At 40.4% G+C, this 21533-nt stretch overlaps 1 protein-coding gene across 3 annotated transcripts; it reads right to left on the reverse strand.

The window, feature by feature from the left end:
• Positions 1-79: 79 nt before the first annotated feature.
• Positions 80-15582, reverse strand: fbxo11a (F-box protein 11a). Of its 3 annotated transcripts, none has more exons than XM_061789668.1 (22): positions 15287-15578; positions 13849-13973; positions 13685-13766; positions 13031-13175; positions 9870-9999; positions 9080-9163; positions 8869-9001; positions 8682-8788; positions 8488-8599; positions 8297-8403; positions 8042-8179; positions 7739-7956; positions 7475-7655; positions 7184-7306; positions 5585-5670; positions 5412-5488; positions 5182-5325; positions 2496-2606; positions 2304-2411; positions 2122-2230; positions 1941-2039; positions 80-1468 (listed from the first exon to the last, which is right to left on the reverse strand). In XM_061789668.1, exons 1-22 carry the CDS (start codon positions 15378-15380, stop codon positions 1339-1341), a joined length of 2643 nt encoding a protein of 880 aa, XP_061645652.1. In that variant the 5' UTR covers positions 15381-15578; the 3' UTR covers positions 80-1338. The 3 variants fall into 3 exon arrangements, 2 of the variants coding, with proteins under 2 accessions (XP_061645652.1, XP_061645654.1); XR_009790741.1 differs by having other exon boundaries at positions 1330-1468; positions 2180-2230; positions 15287-15582; XM_061789670.1 differs by lacking the exons at positions 9870-9999; positions 13031-13175; positions 13685-13766; positions 13849-13973; positions 15287-15578 and adding an exon at positions 9378-9840.
• Positions 15583-21533: the final 5951 nt, after the last annotated feature.

A 21533-nucleotide genomic window follows, 5' to 3' on the forward strand; every position in this document is an offset into this window, starting at 1 on the left:
AAAACAGTTTGCTCAAGCTTGTTGTCAATGGCCATGTTAGTGCATTCTTTGTTCTGTTGAAGACAAAACACTACTGCCGTGATCTAAATGGTTTATTTTATTTTTTTTAAAAAAGACAATGTTCACCTAGGAAATTAAACCTTTAATTCAAGCTAGCGCCTACATAACTGTTATTGAATACGTCACAATATATTAGGTCTAGATGTTATGATACATGCATACATTTCAGTCTGAATTAAAACCCACAATCACCAGTACACAGGACTTGGGAAGGGATGATGAAATTATATAGTGCTGTTGTACGTAGATACTGGTCTCAGCTTCAATGGCGTAAAAGCCTATTGAGTTTTCCTGCAACATTGACAAATCAAGGAGAGAAAAAAACTGAATAGAATTTCACAAGACCTGGGACCCTGTCAGGTAGAAACAATGAAGCAGCTAGACTACAAGGTGGAATTATTAGGATTTTGGTCACGTAAATGACACTAGATTCATTGCAATAGTTATCAAATTAAACAGCCATGTATCGGTCAAAAGAAGAGCGCAGACTTTGGTTTTATCTAGTTAGTCCTACAAATACAGACACCCTGGAACAGTTCATTGGGAGGAACAAATGCATGCATTTATGATGTGAAGTCATACTACAAGTCTTGTGAAAGTACATTTCAGTCTTTGAGTTGCAAATGAGCCGGTGTTGCAGGAGAAACTGCTTAGTGTTTCCCTTTCATTTCTCAGATCTCTTTCACAGAAAGAAGTTAGATACTGCGACATGAGTATAATTACTGGAATTCTGGGGTATAATTAAAAAAAAAACATTTAATAAAATAAAGACATTCAAGTACAGTAAGATTTGTTTGCATGAAAATACAAAACTGCACAAAAAGCATTAAAATCAAATGAACAGTTGAGTTGGGTGTTGGGGTGCAGAAGTGCTAATTCAGATATTCTCATACATATCCTATATGAGCGCTCGGTCACCCAGAAATGGAAGCATTGTGGCCTTTAACTCCACCAGAATGCAGCATCTCTGCCACGTTTGTACATGACTGCATTATCTTTTTGCCAATAGGTTTATCCACTCCGCCGGTTGTCATTGTCAGTCATCCAGCAACCTGACATGCCCACAAGCCTCCTCCACAGCTTTTTCCATTGTCGCCTTGTTCTATAAAATAAAGGACAGAAAGGCTAGGCATCTTATGTCCTCGTCTTTTTTTTTTTTTTTTTCTCCATTCTAAATGCTCTGTGAGAGTCTCTATTTAAATTGGGGTTTCCTCTTCCTCTACTACGTTTCCAAGCATCCATTACTGCTGAGGCGCAACTGGACTTGTGGTTTGGGGCTCAGTTGTGCTGCAGCGTATTGGACTCTATCGGAGGCGCAGAGTCGTAGAGGGTGTCTGTGTCGTGCGTCGGCTCTCCGGCTAATGTGCAAGGATTTGACAGCGTCCCTGCGCCACAGTCACAGAAGAACCTACAGGTGGCGAGATGGGAAAATGACAATCACGTTGACTGGAAGGAAGCATTATTTAGCTAGTCAAATGTAGAAGATAAAATGCTTGGTTTACAACTGTGTTGGACAACCTCACTAAGGAGAAATACAGTGGCACCTTGACTTGCGAATGAGTACTTCTGTCACTAAACTTCTAAAATAAAAGTAAAATTAAACAAACTGATCCAACCCCACAAAAAAAGTTGTTGCCGGGCGTGAACTCTGTTTACTGTAACTCTTTGCTAGTCTTCTCATTTTGTATTTGTCTGTTTGACTGTACGGTTCAATAAAAGGCTGACAATGCATCGGTGATGAAGCGATGGTTCATAACTTGAAAAGTTTGCAAGTTCATAAGTCAAGGTACCACTTAATATAGCTGACAGCAGCTTATTTAATACAAAATGGTGTATCTCAATCATGTTTCAGGGCAACAAATTGTGTTTGGTACACTGACCTATCGTGTCTGATGAACTCCACTTCATGTCCCTGGTGGCACTTCTTGATGCAGTTCACACAGATGGCGTTGCGGTCTGTTGTGTTACAGGTGTGGCACCTGCGGCGAGCCAAATGGGAGCCGTGAAAAGTCAAAACAAAACCAGCTGTGACATTGTCCTCTGGTTCTCTGACACGATTACCTGTAAAAATCGTGCATTGGATAGCTGGTGTAACTTGAAATCTTGTACAGGCACTGACCTCTGCTCACAGCCTTTTCAATGGCATCTTGATTGTTCATTATTTTGTTATCTGCGGGATGAGAAAAATTCCAGTTGTCATTGATCATTGTTGGTTATGAAAACGTGTCAGTCAAAGCTCGTACCTTTCATTGTAACGTTGACACCAGATGCGAGAAAAAGCCCTCCGAAGCGATTATTGAAAATCTGATTGCCCTCTAAAGTCGCTGTGGCATGATTGGTGATCTCGATACCTGGTGAAGACAAACACGATCTGATACACATTGCATTTCTTAACACTGTAATGACACCGAATCCTGGATTTCAAATGGACTGACCTGCAGCAAAGCCATCAAATATTCTATTTTTCCTCAAGACGGGGTGACTGTTGGTGCTGATGAGGACACCTGCTTGGGCATTTCTGAAGATGTCATTTTCCTCAAGCAAGCCTGATGGAAAAAAGACAAATGTCAATTTACATTAAATACCAAAGATAGCAGGTGTTATTCCACAATTATCTTTCTACTTAGAAAATCTATTGAAATAATTATATTTGACCTAGATGACAAACAATAGCTGCCTTGTGTCCAGAAGAAAAGAATGTATTGACAACAGACTAATATGCACAAGCTATCTGCAACAAAAGTTACTCTCATAACTCCAGTCCCCCACTTGTTTGCAGTGAGATATGAGCATATCAATAAATGAGAGTAGCCTATTGACAGGGAAGCTGCAGTAAGGCATCAAACATCTTCCTGCTTTTCTGACTGAGACTATGCATCCATTACGCCACAATCCAGTGACTACATAATTAAATTGATACAAATCTGACATCCCTTGAATGTACACCATTAAAATATCACTCTTCACGTGCATATCGATATACAGTGGGTAGACCCCCTTAAATTTTTCACTCTTTGTTATATTGCAGCTATATGCTTAAATCATTTAAGTTCATGGTTTACCTCAATGTACACACAGCACCCCCATACCACAGAAAAAAAAACTGAAATTAAGTGTAAGTATACATAAGTATTCAGACCCTTTGCTGTGACACTCATATTTAACTCGGGTTCTGTCCATTTCTTCTGATCATCCTTGAGATGGTTCTACACCTTCATTGAAGTCCAGCTGTGTTTGATTATACTGATTGGACTTGATTAAGATAGCCACACACCTGTCTATATAAGACCTTACAGCTCATAGTGCATGTCAGCGCAAATGAGAAACATGATGTCAAGGGAACTGCCTGAAGAGCTCAGGGACAGAATTGTGGCAAGGCACAGATCTGGCCATGGTTACAAAAAAGATTCCTAAGAGCACAGTGGCCTCCATAATCCTTGCTTCCCTAATGGAAGACGTTTGGGACGACCAGAACCCTTCCTTGAGTTGGCCGTCCGGCCAAACTGAGCAATTGGGGGAGAAGAGCCTTGGTGAGAGAGGTAAAGAAGAACCCAAAGATCACTGTGGCTGAGCTCCAGAGATGCAGTCGGGGGAAGGGAGAAGGTTCTAGAAAGTCAACCATCACTGCAGCCCTCCACCAATCGGGGCTTTATGGCAGAGTGGCCCGATGGAAGCCTCTCCTCAGTGCAAGACAAGAAAGCCCACATGGAGTTTGCTAAAAAAAAAAAAACACCCGAAGCACTCCAAGATGGTGAGAAATACAAATGTTTTCTGTCAATATGGGGTGCTGTGTGTACATTAATGAGGAAAAAAAATTTACTTAAAATGATTTTAGCAAATGGCTGCAATATAGCAAAGAGTGGAAAATTTAAGGGGGTCTGAATACTTTCCGTACCCACTGTACCTGTACACCAAATCCCTGGTATTAGTTAGGAATAGGAACCAAGCCCTGCTATGAATCGCAAAAGAAACATGAGTGAGTGACAAGCCCCTACTCCCCCCCAAGGTTTAAAATTGTATTTAAATTTTTTTTATGTGCCATAAACAATGACTCCACAACACCACATCCCGGTCACCGGCTCTTCCAGCTCCTTCCCTCAGGTAGGCGCTACCGATCAATGCAAACTAGAACTAGCAGACATTCCAACAGCTTCTTCCCTCTTGCGATCAACTTCTTAAACACCTAACCTAACCTAACCATTACAACATGCTGGCAATTTTTTGACTTGAGTTCGTTGTCACATTTCTGTGGGGCCAATTATATATTACTCGTGCACTCACTGTAGTAGTCTCGCCACGCTGCACTATTTGCATATCTGTTGTTGACCAATACTGGCCGCTCATGCCAGAGTAGCATCTGCTCCATTTGCACACTGATTGAGGAGTATCTGCAACATTTGCACAATCAACATTGTCCCAGATTATTGCGCTACTCTACACTTTAAACTGCATACACTCCTTGAAGTCTTGGCACCCTTTGCACAATGGTCATTGCGCCGGACTATTGCAATATTAGCCATTCAAACTGCTGTAAGTGCTAGAGGATTCTGCATCTTTCGCAAAATTGTCAAGGAAAAAAAATGTACCGGCATTACCAGATAACTATTAACCCTTTATTGCTCAGTGACTGTTTTTTGTCAATGTCTTTATGTCTCCAAAGTGTTCTCTGTCAATTGACTGTCTGTTGTCGTACTAGAGCGGCTCCAACTACCGGAGACAAATTCCTTGTGTGTTTTTGGACATACTTGGCATATAAAGATGATTCCGATTCTGATTATTTGATTTAGAAAAAAATGCACTAGAGATGCACATGTACATGCTGCAAAGACTAACTTCCACTAACACAGGCTACACTTAGCTCTTTCCAACACACAATGCTCTTCATCACAGTTGTTGAGAAGTATGACGACAATAATTCGTTGACACAAATTATTACTTTAGCCATGCCACAAGATGCCATCTTGTGCCATCTTAGGGAGTTACAGAAAGCACAAAAACACTTGAAAAGCTGTTTTTGGGCAAATAGGGAGGTACATTTCACTGGGGAAAAAAAGAATAGGTGAATAGGTGGAGGTTCACTGTATTCAATACTCCAACAGTGATTCAGGTCAACATCGTTACCTCTTCCGCCATTAAATATGCAGATTCCACCATCTCTCCCGTCATGTATTTTATTCCTTCGCAGAGTGGGGTTGCTGTCTGTCTTAATCCACACTCCTGCCATTGCATTGTCAAAGATCTCATTGTCCTCGATAAACCCCAGGCCTGAAAAACATTGTTTCAAATTTAAGGAAATTGGGATCACACCTTTAAAAAAAATAAAATACAAAGAGATGGAGTCCACATCTCACCTGAGTTGTAAACCAAAATGCCACCATTCTGACCTCCCCATATCTTGTTCCGCCTGATTTTGGGATTGCTGCCAGTTCTAAGTGGGTGAATTAGGACACACGCTCACTTAAAGAACACATATCAGAAGTCTGAATTAACCAAAGTAAGGTAAGGCATTTATCTTCATACAAACCTTATTTGAACTCCAGAATACATGTGATTGTAAATGTCATTGTCTTCCAAAACACCATGGCCATTGTCATAGAAGTAGACCCCGACCTGACAGAATGAAAGAAGATGTTCAATATTCTGATAAGACTGATAAGGTCCCATATTTTACCAAACCAACTTTTTATAGTACTTACGATGTTATATTGGTTCTATCGTGCCTTAGTAAAAGTGAAATATGAATTAAAATCGTCCGCGCATTCCTGAGTTACAGATGTTTTTCTGCTGAATTTCTCAAGCTTATCGAATTCATTAGCGAAGATCTCCACCAACCTATCTGCACCTGAGCCAACGTTGTCAACATAAACATTTGCCCTCACAGGTAGTGAGGGTTGGTACACGGAGGCAACCAATCAGAGGAAAAGGGTTGGTCTTTTCCAAATAGAACAAAGCATATACAAAACTGGGTCAAACAGAAGTAGATGTCAGAGGGGGCTTTTCTGGACACTAGTATGACAACCCCAAGGTGTTTTTTATTTAAATGAAATGTACACTTTTTATACTAAGTCCAAATTAGAGAGTCACGCTATGGAGGGCTAAATAGCCAAAATATGGGACCTTTAAATTAAAAACATTTGATTACGTTTATCTCTGAGGTGTCACTGCATATTAAGATTTCATTTCTGGTCCAAGGTTTCACCCAGATTCACAAACTCAAATTTAAGACCTATATAACATGACATCAAAACTACAAAAATGTGGGCAGAAAATAAATTCGAATTGAATACAGTATTCAGTCTATACCTTCACATGGCTGAATAAACGGAAAAAGAAAATGTCTGTATGAAGTTGCAAATCCAGGACAAGCTTGTCCCTTTACATGAGCCATGTGCCATTTGCATTTGCAGTAGTATTGATAATAGCAGTATCTGTATTTATTGTATCAGCTTGTTTATATTTTTCACTTTGACCTTTCTATGTGATGTCGGTATTCCATCGATGCTGGACAGGGAAGTTGTCAAGGTAAACCTTGTATGACGCAGTCCTTTATAGTTTTCTGTTAAAACAGCTGAGATTGTAGTATTTCTTGTTTTACTAAATCCTTATTTATTGTACCACCACCTTCCCTCTATCCTCTTCTCAGTCCCATTTGTATCAGAGCGGTGCTCTCTTCGCGGATGACGTGAGTGACGTGTCTGATGCAATTGTCTAGGTGTCTGGTGAAAAATGGCGGTGAAGAGCATATTTACGCTTTCAATCCAAATAAATGGCAACCCTGAAAATCGGAAGTGTCATATCGGGAGAGGACAGTAAAAGTGACTTAGCTATTATTATATTTCTCCTGAGGTGTCGAAAGGCATTCACTAATAACGTGACAGCTAATCGGTTGCTTTGCTGGACACATTGCTTGTTGAGCTTGTATAGTTGTAAAACATTGAAGTATGTTGTGGAAGAGTTTGATTTGAGATACACTAAATGAATGTAAGACAATTACAGACCAATTCAAAATTATTTAAAACAATATTCAGTGAATTTGAGACTTTAAGGCCTTACATTTTTATTTTCGAATCTAAGAATTCTCAAGACCCTCCGGAAACCCTGTGTAAGTGGGTTGTAATCATACCTGCTTGCCGCTGTGTATCCTGTTCCTCCGCAGTACCGGCGTGCTGCCCGTTGTGACCCACACTCCAGCCAGCGTGTTGCTGTACACCTCGTTCTCCTCGATGACACCTTGTCCTTTCTCGTGCTGTGTGACAGACACACACGCACGCACACACACACACAGACACACACACACACACACGCACACACACACACACACACACACACAAAACATTTGCCCCATTAAAATCACATGTATGTTTAAAAGATAAATGTTCAAACTTGATGGATTTAGTCTAAATCTATACCTTACCACATAAATGCCACCATGTTGGCCGTCGTGGATCTTGTTGTGTCTGACAATAGGGCAGCTATTTGTCCTGATCTGTATCCCAGCCAAGGCATTGCCATAGATGTCGTTTCCTTCAATGAGACCTCGGCCATCACCAAAAATATACACTCCACCTTGGTTGCCATTAAATATAGCATTTCCCCTGTATTAAAACACAACATATTTCAGCATGTAATACACTAGTAGATATATAGACATTTTTGACAGTGAGGCAGCCATACTGACCGTATTGTGGGGTCACTGTTAGAGGTGATCCACACACCAGCAAAGTTATTTGCATAGATCTTATTTTCAATGAACTGTCCACGGCCCTTTTCATGCACGTAGATGCCCCCGGTTTGGCCATGATGGATCTCACAGCGGACTACTGTCGGGTTGGCATATGCCTTCACCTCAAACCCGGCGATGCGGTTCCTATGGATGTTGCAGCTCTCAAAGTAACCCTGGAAACAGACCACAAAAATTTAAGTACAACCACAATGTTGTAATGGGATGAAAACACTGCTTACTTGAAAATGTGCGACTTACCATGCCGTGGTCGAATGTAAAAATACCGACATCTCTGCCGTGGTGAATGTGATTCCGTCTGATGATTGGGTTGCCGTGGTTTTTCACCCAGATACCAGCCAGAGCATTGTTTGAGATCTCATTGTCCTCGTATATTCCCTGGAAAAACAAATAGTTTTCTGAGAATTCAGCTCATTCTCAAACTTATTCCAAACACTGCTTGTCTTCCTGGACAAAGATCTTTAGCTGACGAATAAGAATAAAGGGGCATAGTACCTGTGCATGGTCGGTGATATATAGCCCAACATTTTCACAGTCACTTATGTTGCAGTGCTTGATTGTGGGACATGCACCCTGGCCACTAACACACACAGCCGAACCCACTGAAATGGCAGAATAAACATTGACACCAACGTAATGTACGGACAACACTTGAAATAGAGCAAAGTAGCAGAAGATTTCATTACCCGTGCATGTGCTACGTATGATGCAGTGGTCAATAATTGGGCTGCAGTTGACAGTAATCTCCAAGCAATGGTGTGCATTATGATGCTGGGCGGATTTATCGTCAGGATTAAACTACAGTGAACACGCAACATTCCAGATTATCACCTTGTCTTTGATATCAGGGAACATAACAATAATAAACATGTAATCTCACCCTTATGGTCATGTATCCGACATAGGCATCTTCTGAGCCTTCCATGAACACAAACGTGGAGTCTCTGGTATTCTCAATGATGACTTTCTCTGCCACTTTTCCAGGAGCTACCAACAGACCAGAAGGGTGAAATTAGACTGTAGATTGATTAACAAGAAAGGACATTTGAAAAGTAAGACACGCATACCAGCGCCGATCATTGTGATAGGCGACTCAATGTAGATCCATTCATCTGTGTAAATACCAGTGTGAACAAATATGAGGCCATCAAAGTGGGGCTCCTGGCCCCCTCCGAGGGCATCCTCTATGGTGTCATAGTACTTGAGGGGGGAAAAAAAACGAGTCAGATGAACTGCTCGATACTGACACGGAATGAGAAATGTCATGAAGTCACTTACAAACATGTTATCTCTCCCTTTGTACCTCGCAGGATTGCTGTAGAAGTGTTCTGCAAAACCCGGTTTAACATGAGCACCTTTATACTGAAAACAAACCATCACACAAATGACAAAATTAGACATATTTGGCATTATGAACTCAGAAAACAAAGACATGGTCTAGGTATGACTGTATTAAGATTAAGATGAGTGGGTGAGAAGCTATCATGAAAATATTTCAGAAATGTGTTTGTTCATGGAAACCGTGAGGGTTTTTGTTGCCCAATGGAACAAATTAAACACAGAGTGTCCCACTCACACTCTGCAAATGGAAGGTCACAGTTATGGCCTGTGGTGTTGCCATTTCACATGACATTAGCCAGCCAAACACAGAGGACTTGTCGCAGAAGACAAGAAAGACAAAGACAAAATGTTTCAAGATAGAGGTGTAAAAAAAGGATATCTGTCATTTATTTAACACTATGTTCTGTGTCGTGCCTGTGGTGTAGAACTGCACTAAAACGCAGTGAAAGGCATTCTAACATTTACTGTAGCTACATGAATGGGGTGACATTTCTTATCAGTGTCAGTTAAAACTTTTATAATTTATAAATATCCAGATTGTGTGGTTGTACTTAATGTGGCCATGGACACCAATGCAAAAAAAATAAATAAAATTAAAGAATGCAGTATATCCACTATTTGCAAAATCAAATTGTTCTACCATAGTAGTGAACCTACAATACAAAATAAAACAGTCAAAATACAAAAAGACAAGAAGATTTAGAAGGCTCATAAAATTATACCATACCAGCTGCTGAAAACTTTCCTTCCACGGATTTGGCTGCTCATATTCTTCTGGATTTATTTGGTAGAACTTCCCTGCCTCTGGGTGCATCATGGGTCGTGTGTACTCAAAAACCTCCATGTATAGTCTTTTCCTGAAACAAGATACGTAATTGTTTAAAACCATCCAATAAGTGGCATATGGTTGCACAGTATATCGCGGTACCTCGCCGTCAAAAAATGCAATGAAACCGCGTCTTCTCAATACCGGTACTTTTAAGAATGACAATTCTGAACTCCCAGAACGTGCTGTGTGCAGTTCGTAAATAGTGAGAATTTCTCCAAATAAGAGGGAAAATGTGTTTGCTTTAAGATGCTTATTTATCATTAGTTTTCCCAGTTGAAGTTTACTGTTAAAGACAAGTGAAACAAAGAATGAAATAATAAAAAGTCTGCTACCTTCATGCTAACAATGTGAAAGTCCATTGACAGGCAAACACAACGTGTCACGTTAGCTAATGTACTCACATATAGTCATGCATACTATGTTTAAGTTTATATAAATAACCGCGATTGATATAATTGACTGATGTTAAGCATGTGCGAATTCAGTGTCTAAACAGTATCTATATAGTCCCCTCCAAAAGTATTGGAACGACAAGGTCAATTCCTTTGTTTTTGTTGTATACTGAAGACATTTAGGTTTCATATTTAGAAAATGAATATGAGACAAAAGGTCAGAATTTCAGTTTTTATTTCATGGTATTTACATTTAGATGTATTACCAACTCAGGACAGAGCACCTTTTGTTTGAAGCCACCCACTTTTCAAGTGAGCAAAAGTATTGAAACATGTGACTGATGGGTGTTTGTAGTTGCTCAGGTTTTGCCCTTTAGACTGCTTGTTTTTGGCTTTGGGTTTCACCTGTGAAAACTGCATTTGCTGTTAAGCAAACATGAAGACCAGAGAGCTGTCTATGGGAGAAAAGCAAACCATTTTGAAGCTGACAAAAGAGGGAAAATCGATCAGAGGTATTGCACAAACATTGGGCATAGCGAATACAACAATTTGGAATGTCCTGAAAAAGAAAGAAACTACTGGTGTACTGAGCAACAGACATCGACCAGGTCGGCCAAGGTATCGACAGCAGTTGATGACAGAAACATTGTGAGAGCTGTGAAGAAATACCCAAAGACAACAGTCAGTGATATCACTGCCAACCTCCACAGGGCAAGGGTGCAGGTATCACAGTCCACTGTTCAAAGAAGACTTTGAGAGAAGAAATATACAGGCCATACCACAAGATACAAAACACTCATCAGCAAAAAGAATTGGAAGGCCAGATTGGACTTTGCAAAGTAGTATAGAGATGAGCCACAAAGGTTTTGGAACAAAGTTTTATGGATTGATGAGACCAAGATTAACCTCTACCAAAGTGATGGGAAGGCCAAAGTATGGCGAAAGAAAGGATCGGCTTATGATCCAAAACACACAAGCTTATCTGTGAGGCATGGTGGAGGTAATGTCATGGCTTGGGCTTGCATGGCTGCTTCTGGAACGGGCTCAGTAGTCTTTATTGATGATGTAACTCATGATGGTAGCAGCAGAATTAATTCTGGTCTACAAAACCATTTTGTCTGGCATTGTACAGAAAAATGCATCCAAACTAATTGGGAGAAACTTCATCATGCAACAAGACAATGACCCAAAACACACTGCCAACACAACAAAAGACTTCATCAGGGGGAAAAAGTGGAAGGCCTTAGACTGGCCAAGTCTAAGGCCGGACCTTAACCCAATAGAGCATGCATTTTACCTCCTAAAGAGGCGACTGAAGGGAGAAACCCCCCAGCAACAAACAAATACTGAACAAGGCTGCAGTAAAGGCCTGGAAAAGCATTTCAAATGAAGAATGCAACAGTGTGGTGCAGTCAATGTGTCGCATGCTTGATGCAGTTACTCCAAGTAAAGGTTATGGCACCAAATATTAAATGTTATCCATCCATCCATTTTATTTACCGCTTATCCTCACTAGGGTCACGGGCGTGCTGGAGCCTATCACAGCTATCATCGGGCAGGAGGCGGGGTACGCCCTGACCTGGGTGCCAGCTAATCGCAGGGCACATAGAAACAAACAACCATTCGCACTCACATTCACACATACGGGCAATTTAGAGTCTTCAATCATAAATGTTATTCAGTTTAAGTTAATTTAACAATGTCTGTTCCAATGCTTTTGCTCACTTGAAAAGTGGGTGGCTAAAAAAAAAAAAGGTGCTCTGTCCTGAGTAGTTTAATACAACTAGATGTAAATACCATGAAGTAAAAGCTGGAATTCTGAACTTTTGTGTCATATTCATCTTTTGATTTGAAACCCAAATGTCTTCAGTATACAACAAAAACAAAGGAATTGACCTTGCCGTTCCAAAAATTTTGGAGGGGACTGTAATCTATACGTACTAGGTAGAGTACACAGCTGGGCCTGAAAATAATAACTGATCTTAAGTTTAGGTCTTACAGGACTATAAACCTGCTCACGACTACAGTATATTTAAATGCAGGTACACTTTACACAAATGACTCAACCTTTCTGCTCTTGAGAGCATAGTTTTTAGTTTTCTACTGAGGGTATTATATACAACCCCATGTATCAGAATAATAAACAGAAATGTGTGCAGGTTTTAACATATCTGTTTTTCTTTTTTGACAGAAATATTTGGTGAACCAATATCTGCATTTTAAAGAACGCTACAAATCTCAGCAGCTGTGAGAATCATTTCAATTAGTTTAATAGCTGAACTGCTATGTCAATTTTTTTAAAATATTTTATCAAGAGGGAATATATATTTTTTATTTCATATCCTCCATGGCCTAATGTTGTTTTGAATAAATGAATATAAAGAATTTGAAGGTCCATGTTTTGCTACGTATGATTCCACTTTCACTGCTTTACAATTTGCCATGGTATCATTTCAGTATCAGTATGGAGGTACTTAATACAAGTAGAGTATCAAAGTCATAGTGACAGCATTAGTGTGGCATACAGAAGAATTCACGACAGAAACAAGTGTGAACTTTATTAAAATATAAACACATCCTTGTAAGCAGATTTCCTGAAGACATGTACTGTTAAAAAATCCTTGTGAAAAGTGCTTTAAATGATGTAACACCCCACCAGAGACTCACCAGAGGATAGGGTCGTTTGCAAGCTCGCTGAAGCGCTTGCACACGCATGCGGAGCGGCACAAGTCCTGCTCCAGTAGGTATGAGAAGATCTTTAGCACCACCTCGTCCGGAAGCTTCTCCTGTAAATACTGCTCTGCTGGAGCTGCTGAAAGGAGGAAAATGAAACAAATGCAGTCGTAAAAAGGTGTTTGGGATGAAGATTAAAATACTTGATTACAAGAAGTCAAATTGCATTAATTTATTAATTCATCCTGAATTAATGACATTTTACTTATAGGTGTTTTGATTTAGAACGTTCAGTATATCACTATTGGAAGTTTTTAGCAGGAGTAAAGTAAAATGGTTAAAGAAGATGTCATTATGCTGTAAAACAAAAATACTCAATAAATCCTACATTGTTTATTACATTTCTACCTGTATCTCTCCTTTTTTTAACACTAATTGTTTTAATTTCGCTCAATACTACATAACTTTATGTTTTGATGAATTACCTGTATTAAATTGGGAGATATTTCAACAAATGTTTTATTATTTCACATCTGAACATATTTGGAAAGATTAACAAATTTGTTGATAATCAATTGTATAATAAGTGCATTTTAATTCAAATGACAATAAAGTAATACAGTACACCCAAAAAATGTGGATAGTTACATGGTATATCTTGGCATTTGCCTGAAACTCTAGGTCGCTTTGGTCGGTGTCCAAAGTTTTCTGTGGTTGAAGTGGAAGCACCCTATGAGAAGAACAAGTTAAATGAAACATTAGCAGACAAACCTGTGTTTATGGGCCATGCATAATAATTTTCTTGGTTGTACCTCCATGTTTGTCTTTGTCGGACACACTGTTCTCTTGGGGAGAGACTTTCTTCTAAGTTGGTATGGACTATTCTGAGCTCCTGGACCAGATTCTTCTGCAACCATATCTGCAGGAACGTCCTCATCTGGTAATGGTAGCAATAGAACTTAATCAAACTACTGAACGATACACGTACATATGATCTTGAGAGACATTAAGTACAGGTGGCACCCATATTTAACGTGTGTAAAGCTACAGCATTAAATCAATCCTGTCTCAAAGATTCAAAGTGCACAATCATTTTTCAGTAACAGGACAAAGAAATACAATAAAACACAGGAACAAAAAGATTTAATTACCTACTCTGTATGCTCCAGAAACCAATACAGATCCCATCAAGAAGGGGATTCAATCAAGCCTAAATGGAGCATTCATCCAGAGCTATACACTAAGCAATGATGGGTTGTTAGCTAGAGATGCAAAGCCTTGTCTACTTGTTGCTCTGGTTGCAAAGATGACTCTCCTAGGCTACTGGGCCAGTAACCACGACAAAACCTGGAACAATCGGGGTCAGTCAAAACTGCTAGAAATTGCAAAGACGAACCTGAAAAAACCATGTTACAATGTTTAATGGGCAATAAATGTCCTTAAATATATTTTATGAGCTCACATTATGACACCAGTCTAGCTGAGAGATGACGTTTAATGATATCCACTAGCAACTAATTACTAACTTACTATGGATACCTAAAGTGGCCTCTTGTTCTCTATCAAACGTATTTGTAAACTGTAAACAATATAAGACTTGTGAGCATAACCAGCTAATGTTTACGTTTAACAATCGCAGCACGTACTCCACAACATTACACAGTCAATGTACGTTACTGTAAATAAAATTCAAACCATTGTAGTTAAAGCATACAATCCCAGTGTTATATTCCCACGTTGACAATAAAAGGTGTCATACAAAACACCTGGGCTCAACTAGTTAGCCAAACATGCTAATAATAGCATCTGGTACGGCTGGGTTCATTGAGTATGCTACGACAAGCACTTTGTGTACCATTTCCTACGTTTGCCACTCGTGAATCAAGCAACACCCGCATCAAGCTCGTCATTTCACCATCACAACAAACGTTAGTCGGTGGGAAAACACACTTTTTCAACATTAAGCGACACAATTTAAGTCAAATATATGCCCACGCAGAGCAAAAAATACAGCAAAACAAAGCGCGGCCCGAATGCGAGCTAGGAACACAAAAGCCTCGGTGTTTCCTGACAACGCAAACCGACGTATACGCCTGCTACACGGTAGCTGTCGTCTTATCAACAACCAACATTCTGTAGATTTGAAACAATTGTGTCGAACATACCCCTTCAATGAATAAATATACTTCCAAATCAGTATTAAACGAGAGACAGCACCGCGAACGCTACCGTGGCTATTATCGCGGTTACCTCTTTCCTGGTGGTTCCTCCCCGGCTGCACCGGGCGCGGCCTCGACACTCGCCTTGGTCTTCTGCTAACGTTACTTGCTCTGACGGAGTTCATTTGGGGTGTTGTTAATCGGGAAGAAATGTCGAAGCCTTCACAGCAGAAGAGGCGACGTCGAACGCATCGGCTATGCGTCTTCCAGGAGCATTGTGAAATCTGTCATCTTCCGCGGTGGGCTCCAGTGGAAAATCGCACGGTGATCGTGTTATTCCCGAACCCCTGCGCTGGTGTTACGTCTCGGCCTAACCACTGTGGCAGGAGGAGCCATAACAGACGAGCACCGTCAGCCCGGAATCAGTCGCATCACATGGGACAACCTCTCCCCGTCACATGGTCCTCTCACATCCAGGCCAAACATTCAATTACGATTGCACCAACTACATCCAAGTTGAAACGAAGGCTCAAGTGGGGCTCCCGTTTAGAGGTAAGATGACTTGCTCAACGGCAATATGATTATTACACCGGACACTTAATTAAGTAAACCTTCACAATTTAAAGAGATTCCCGCACAAAACTCGAATCAAAGTATTGAGCCTTTACAGAGATAATATTGCTCAAGACTGTCGGGAAAGTCGTTTTAGCATGTGTATTATTGTTGTACTTATTCAGTCGTGTAGAACTGCGCTGTAATCATGTAGCCAAATGTAATTAAATAGTATGCCTTCATTCAAACTGAGCATTATTATCATTAATGCCTTTTTTTTTTAAATTTAGCTCGTTAGATTGTTATGGTGTACCAAGTGTGTTATGACTAGTTTCACACCAATAGATTTGTATAAAGTATTAAGTATTTAAGGACATTTTTTTCCATTGACTGACTGAACTATCAATATAGTGTTTATAATGACAGTCATGATAGTATTCACTAACTTTAAATTACAATTTCAGACACACACCTACATGATTATAATTGTGTAACCTGAGGCCTAATACTCACTTCATTGCTGTTTGGGGAGCAGGTGTGCCTCTACCTCTGTTCTGGGTTTGAAGTTCGGCTTCAGCCTCCTCTGTGGAATTTGCCTGATCTCCAGGTATTTAGATCCTCCCACATTCTAAAAACATCCATCCATCCATTTTTCCAACCGCTTATCCTCACTAGGGTCGCAGATGTGCTGGCACCTATCTCAGCTGAATTCGGGCAAGAGGCGGGGTACACCCGGAATTGGTCGCCAGCCAATCGCAGGGCACATATAAACAAACAACCATTTGCACTCACATTCACACCTACGGACAATTTAGAGTCTTCAATTAACCTACCATGCATGTTTTTGGGATGTGGCAGGAAACCAGAGTGCCTGGAGAAAACCCACGCAGATATGGGGAGAACATGCGCAAACTCCACACAGGCCAGATTTGAACCTAGGACCTCAGAACTGTGAGACAGATGTGCTAACCAGTCGTCCACTGTGCTGCCATTCTAAAAACGTGAATTTAATTAAAGAGACCCTAAGTTGTCCATAGGGGTGAATGTGAACGTCATGCTTGTCGGTACACAGTGCCATGAAAAACTATTTGCAGCCTTCCCGAATTCTTCTTTTTTTTTGTGTGTGTTTAAACATTAGTGTTTAAGTAGACATATAATGCATATTTTAAATGGTTATTTAATATATTAAGCAGAAAAAAACTATTCAAAACTACCTGGCCCTGTGTGAAAAAGTAGACCTAACAACTGGTGGGGCCACCCTCAACAACAACAAACTGAAAGCAAGCGTTTTCTATGAGTCTTTCACATCTCTTTGGAGATATTTTGTCCCACTCTTCCTTGCAGAATTGTTTTAATTCAGCAACATTTGAGGGTTTTCGGGCATGAACGGCCTTTTTAAGGTCATGCCACAGGATTTCAATCAGATTCAAGTCTGGACTTTGACTAGGCCACTCCAAAACCATTATTATTTTTAAAGCCATTCAAAAGTTGACTTGTTGGTGTTTTTGTTGTTGTCCTGCCGCAGAACCAATGTGCGGTTTAGCCTAAGATCACAAATTGATGGCCGAACATTCTCCTTCAGGATTTTCTGGTAAAGAGCAGAATTCATGGTTCCATTAATCACAGCAAGTCGTCCCTGTCCTGAAGGAGTGAAGCAGCTCCAGACCATCACACTACCAGGACCATTTTTCACTGTTGTTATAATTTTCCCTATTTACGCCAGATGTAACGAGACACACACCTTCTAAAAAGTTGCACTTTCGTCTCGTCAGTCCATAGAATCATCCATATTTTTTCTTAAGTAAAAGTAAGACGAGCATTCATACTGTTTTTGGTCAGCTGTGTTCTTGTCCTGGAACAGTGCCATGGATGCTATTTTTGCCCAGTATCTTTTATTCCTTATTGTTGAGTCATGAACACTAACCTTAACTGATACAAGGAAGGCCTGCAGTTCTTTACGTTGTCCTGGGTTCTTTTGTGACCTTCTGGACCGGGTCTTGCTGTACTCTTGCGGTCATTTTTGTATACCAACCACTCCTTGGAAGGTTCACCACTGTTCCATGTTTTCTCCATTTGTGGATAATAGCTCTCACCGTGGTTCGCTGGAGTTCTAAAGCTTTATAAATGACTTTGCAACCCTTTCCAGACTGATATATGTCAGTTACCTTATTTCTCATCTGTTCTTGAATTTATTTGGATCGTGGGATTTTGTTGTAGCTTTTTTGACATCATTTTCCAGACAGGTACTATATAAGGGATTTCTTGATTTAACAGGTCTGCAGGTAATCAGGCTCGGGTGTGGTCAGTGAAAATGATCGCAGCTTTCCAAAAAAAAAAAGAAAGAAAAAATGTGGTTAGCCACAGTTAATTCATGATTTAACAAGGCAGCAATAACTTTTTCGCACAGGGCCAGGTACATAGCTTTGAATATTTTTTTTCTCTCAATAAATCAAGTAACAATTTAAAATGAATTTTGTTTCCTTGGTTTATCTTTTGTCTAATATATATATATATATATATATATATATATATATATATATATATATATATATCTTAAACATTGAAGTGGGGAAACTATGCAAATAAAAAATAAGAATTTGAGAAGAGGGCAAATACTTTTTCATGGCCCTGTATGTGCACTGTGATTGACTGGCCACCAGTCCAGGGCATATACCGTTTCTCGTCTAAAGTCAGCCGGGATGGATAGGCTTCGGTTTTGGTTAATGAAGTCTTCATAATGTGGTATTTACTAAATGTAGTTGATTTTGATTTTCATGACAAGTTGAAGGTGGCACAGTGATGACTGGTTAGCACATCTGCCTCACAGTTCTGAGGACCAGAGTTCAAATCCTGGCCTCGGCTGTGTGGGAACATGTTCTCCCCGTGCCTGCGTGGGTTTTCTCCGGGCACTCCGGTTTCCTCCCATATCCCAAAAAAATGCATGGTATGTTAATTGAAGACTCTAAATTTACTGTAGGTGTGAATGTGAATGGTTGTTTGTTTATATGTGCCCTGCGATTGGCTTGCGACCAGTTCAGGGTGTACCCCGCCTCCCGCTCAAAGATAGCTGGGAGAGGCTCCAGGACCTCTGCGACCCTAGTGAGGATAACCGGTACAGAAAATGGATGGATGGCTGGATGACAAGTTGAAAACTCATGGTGTGGTGAAAGGTGACAGTTTACTCACAGATATTACTTCAGCATTCAATATTATTTCAATATTATTTTTACCAGTGAGCTTGTGTATGATCTTGAGATAACTTTTACTAACTTTGCAAATTTTCTTTAATAGTTTTGTTCTTCTAAGTGAATTGGGAAAACCGTCTCCTTGTATTGAAACAGATGGTGGTGCTATTGAGCCTGAATGGATGGCATGAAACAGAGCGCTAAGACGTATAATACTCTAACCAGATCACATATTGTACTATATAGTACTGTATATAGAATGTGGTAATGTTTTCAAACCTTTTACTGTGATTTTTCTATTTTAGTTGTGTTACTACTTACATTTCTTATTCAATGTGTGTTATTCAACTTGGTGTTATTCAATTTCATGTTGTTGTTGTTATATTTTAAACTGTTGTTTTATTGTTGTTGAATGAAGGTCACTGATGGTGTAGTGGTACACATGCCTGACTTTGGTGCGGGCAGTGTGGGTTCAGTTCCCACTCAGTGACGGTGTGAATGTGAGTGCGGATGGTTGGTTGTCTGCGTCTACAGTATATGTGCCCTGCGACCGACTGGCAACCAGTTCAGGGTGTAGTCCGCCTTTCGCCCGAAGTCAGCTGGGATAGGCTCCAGCGCCCCGCGACCCAAACCAGGACAAGCGGTGTTGAGAATGGATGGATGGATGGATGCATTTTAAGGAGGGAAACTTAATTGCACCGTTCAAGCAAGAGACTATTATGCTTGGTCATGAGACACTATTAGATTTTTTTTATATGCCAAATTATGTGAGAAATGGATTCAACTGGTGCAATAATTGGGTACCTTCTTTAATGTATCCACTTGAAAAACATGAATTCATTAATCTGTTGAAATGAGTGGGACCACATCAAATTTTACATGTTAAAACCATTTATTTTTAAAAATCAGTAAGGTCAATGGGAGGACAAGAAGCACAGATTATTTTATGATTACAGTATAAGCATGGACTATATATTAATACCAACAAACACCCCTTGCTGCATTTCATACTAAAAAAAATATTAATAATTGAGCTGCAATGGTTGCCCACTAGGTGTCTCCTCTCACATCTCACCAATTGTGAGTTGAATGAGTGTCACATGGTGTCTGCGGTCCATACCAACAATGTATTTGTCACCAGCCCTCCATCCAATAGAGACACAGTCTCTTGTCTGGAAGATGCTTCACCTCAATCAGCCGTCCATCCATTTTCTGAACCGCTTATCCTCACTATGGTTCCGAGTGTGCTGGCGCCTATCAGCTGACTTCGGCCGAGAGGCGGGGCACACCCTGAACTGGTCACCAGCCAATCGCAGTCACCTCAATCAGTTTTTGTCTTCCCCCATTGTATTCCATATTGGTGGTCAGTAAAAATTGTTAATGTGCACCTTTATACTATTTCAATGTGTGATCACTATTAAAACATTTTCCAAACTGGTCTAAAACTAAATTTGCCTTTCAGTTGCATTATTATACACTTGATGACTCACACCACTGAGCTGCAAAACTAACCAGCAGTTGCCTGAAGGCGACATCTTGAGTGCAACCAATCAAATGCTGTTGTTTTTTACTTTCATACTTGTCCTTTCTACAGCGCCCCAAAGGATGGAAGATATGCATGGAAGAATAAAATATCCATCCACCCATTTTCCAAGCCACTTATCCTCACAAGGGTCGCGGGGGTGCTGGAGCCTATCCCAGCTATCTTCGGGCAGGAGGCGGGGTACACCCTGAACTGGTTGCCAGCCAATCGCAGGGCACACATAAACAAACGACCATTCACATTCACATCTAGGGGCAATGTAGAGACTTCAATTAACCTACCATGCATGTTTTTGGGATGTGGGAGGAAATTGGAGTGCCCGGAGAAAACCCACGCAGGCACGGGGAGAACATGCAAACTTTTTTTTCCACGTCACCTTACGGCTCGCTATCTTTCCGCATTTGTTTGATTTCAATTTGTAACAGTTTGCTAACTACAATGAGCTCCACTAGCAGAAAATCTGTGGTATGCTGCTTTTGGGTCAGTGACCCAGCCACGTGTTTGTCTTTGTAGCTTTGTGACAAGGTTAATGGTGATTGACCTTGCAAACAGAGGAATCGAGAGTCAGCTGAGGATATTATTTTTGATGCTGGTACTGTACAAAATCCCTCTCTGTTCCTAATGCTCCTCACTGCAAAAGTGTTTCTCGTGTTATGGATAGTAGTCAGTTGAAAACTAATGAAGCATGAATCATTATGTGTTTTTGTGCTTGACACAGGCTATCCCCACAAGATAAAATGTTAGGACTCATTGTTCCAATAACCAATAATCTTTATTTAAGCATGTAAAACATCACACTGGCTCAACAGTCCACTTGCAAAAACACATCCTGTTCTTGACTAATCCATTAGAGTTATGACAGTGCAGCACATGTGTTGGCTTGGTAACCAATCTAGTATCCAGTGGCAACAGAGGTCTATTGAACGCTCTGTGTTGGCTGATGTGACCACTGCAATCATGTCACCAAGTCACAGGGATGCAGCTGAGTGAGTTCTGCATTATTCAGTTCAGTAGTCAAAACTGTGTGTGCAAGATTGGGGAGGTGTCATTGTGGAGCT

This window comes from Phyllopteryx taeniolatus, chromosome 11, assembly GCF_024500385.1.
Source record: "Phyllopteryx taeniolatus isolate TA_2022b chromosome 11, UOR_Ptae_1.2, whole genome shotgun sequence".
NCBI classification, from domain to species: Eukaryota; Metazoa; Chordata; class Actinopteri; order Syngnathiformes; family Syngnathidae; genus Phyllopteryx; species Phyllopteryx taeniolatus.

Bases quoted from the DNA above. Each gene is read 5' to 3' on its own strand.
- fbxo11a (XM_061789668.1), bottom strand. From the start codon at position 15,380: ATGAACTCCGTCAGAGCAAGTAACGTTAGCAGAAGACCAAGGCGAGTG. The intron at 8,789-8,868 runs GTATGCGTGTCT...GTCTGTTGGTAG, and splicing joins TATCACAATGATCGGCGCTG to CTCCTGGAAAAGTGGCAGAG. The intron at 7,656-7,738 runs GTCAGTATGGCT...GTTTTAATACAG, and splicing joins AACAGTGACCCCACAATACG to GGGAAATGCTATATTTAATG.